Genomic DNA, 1,633 nt, shown 5'->3' on the forward strand with positions numbered 1-1,633 from the left:
ACCCTCACCTTCCCCAGGTGGGGCAGCTTCTGCACCACCAGCTCCTGCATCTCGTTGGGCGTCAGGTACTCCTTCTGCCCCTTCACTGCGTAGCAGTGGAACTGGTTGATGACGGTCTCGATGGCCCGCTCCACGTCAGTCAGCTCCTGGCAGTCCTGCACGGGGGGTGGAGAGAGGGTGAGCAGCAGTTGGGACACCTCCCTGGATGGATGGGACATCCCCCAGGCGGACGGGACAAGCCCCCGAGTAGATGGGACACCCCTCCCGAGGAGACACGTCAGTGCTCTCTGCAGATGTTCGAGCCCTCCGCAGCGGTGTGATAAACCTCCTCATCAATGCGATACCCCTCCACACCCACGTGAGACCCTCCCCTACAGACGTACGAGCTCACTGTATGGATGTGAGACCCCCAGACAGACGTGAGACCACCCCATACATATGTGAGACCCCACCATACAGATGTGAGACCCCACCGTACAGATGTGAGACCACCCCAGACAGACGTGAGACCCCATCATCCAGGCGTAAGACCCCACCATACAGACGTAAGACCCCACCATACAGGTGTGAGACCCCACCATACAGGCGTGAGACCCCACCATCCAGATGTTGCATCCCTCTGCGCAGCTGCAATACCCCCTTTACAGCTGCCATACCCCCCTCCACCTCAACGTGCCACCCTTCCCCATGGGCATGTCACCACCAATCTCTGCTTGCCCGGACTTCTCCCTGCCCGGGGCCAGCGAGGCTCAGCCACCCCGGCGTCTCCGGGCGCTACACCCACGGCGTGCGGGGGCTGCCGCGGCCGTCCGGACTGGTTCTTCCTCTCCTTTGCACAAGCGGAGGATGGCGGCATGAGTCAGTGCTCGGGACGACTCAGGCGCCTGCCGGGATGGGGCTTGGCGGCGGTGGGAGCCCCTCTCCCACCCCATCAGGGCTGCAGACCCCTTCCCCAGTGGGGTTGTGGGGAGAGCAGAGCCCAGCCTGACCCACGCACCAGGCTCCCAGGCCACTCGGGCTAATTAGCCGAAGCTGCGTTTGAAGGGAAACGATGGTGATTCACTCAGCATCTGCGGTTTCCCCTTGAAACGCTTAAACCACATCAGGCGATGCCCACGAGGAAGAACCCGGAGATCTTCAGAGCCCGGCGCCCCGGCTCAGCCGGCTGGGGCCAAATCCTCCGCAGGTGCAAAGGGGCGGCGGGGTGGGCACCTCCCGTTTGAAAGCCGAGGAAAACAGGAGCCTTTCTGCCGATGGGCATCCTTGGCGAGGTTGCAAGGAGCGAGCGCAGCTCCCGAAGGTGATTCCACGGGAGCTGGAGAAAGCTGCCTGGTTCCCCAAGCTTTCAAGCGGCTCCAGGTCTGCAGCACCAGGTCCCCCCCGCCCTGCTCAGCACCGGGGCAGCGTCGCCGAACCCCGAAACAGCCCCCCAGGCTCCTCGGCTGGAGTCTGGCTCCAGGATGGGGACCTTCTTTCGGAGTCACCCCCATTGCCCAGGGCTGTGTGCTCCAAGGGATGGGGCTGTGCGGGGTCACCCCTGCGCCCCCGCACCCCGCCGGGGGTGTCCCAGCCCTCCCCGGTGCCGCAGCGTCGCTCGTGGACCTTGTGCTTCTTGCGGCCGGTGCACCCTGCC

The 1,633-nt window shown here is 64.4% G+C and overlaps 1 protein-coding gene across 1 annotated transcript in view; it reads right to left on the bottom strand.

Moving 5' to 3' along the window:
- Nucleotides 1-856, bottom strand: part of S100A16 (S100 calcium binding protein A16) — an 8,143-nt gene extending 7,287 nt beyond the window's left edge. The window contains exons 1-2 of the mRNA XM_035890480.1: nucleotides 779-856; nucleotides 9-155 (exon numbers count right to left, since the gene is read on the bottom strand). Coding sequence (XP_035746373.1) covers nucleotides 9-155; nucleotides 779-856 — 225 coding nt within the window. The remainder of the gene's footprint in view (nucleotides 1-8; nucleotides 156-778) is intronic.
- Nucleotides 857-1,633: the final 777 nt, after the last annotated feature.

The sequence above is a fragment of the Egretta garzetta genome, unplaced genomic scaffold (genome assembly GCF_000687185.1).
Source record: "Egretta garzetta isolate BGI_Z169 unplaced genomic scaffold, ASM68718v1 scaffold350, whole genome shotgun sequence".
Classification (NCBI taxonomy): domain Eukaryota; kingdom Metazoa; phylum Chordata; class Aves; order Pelecaniformes; family Ardeidae; genus Egretta; species Egretta garzetta.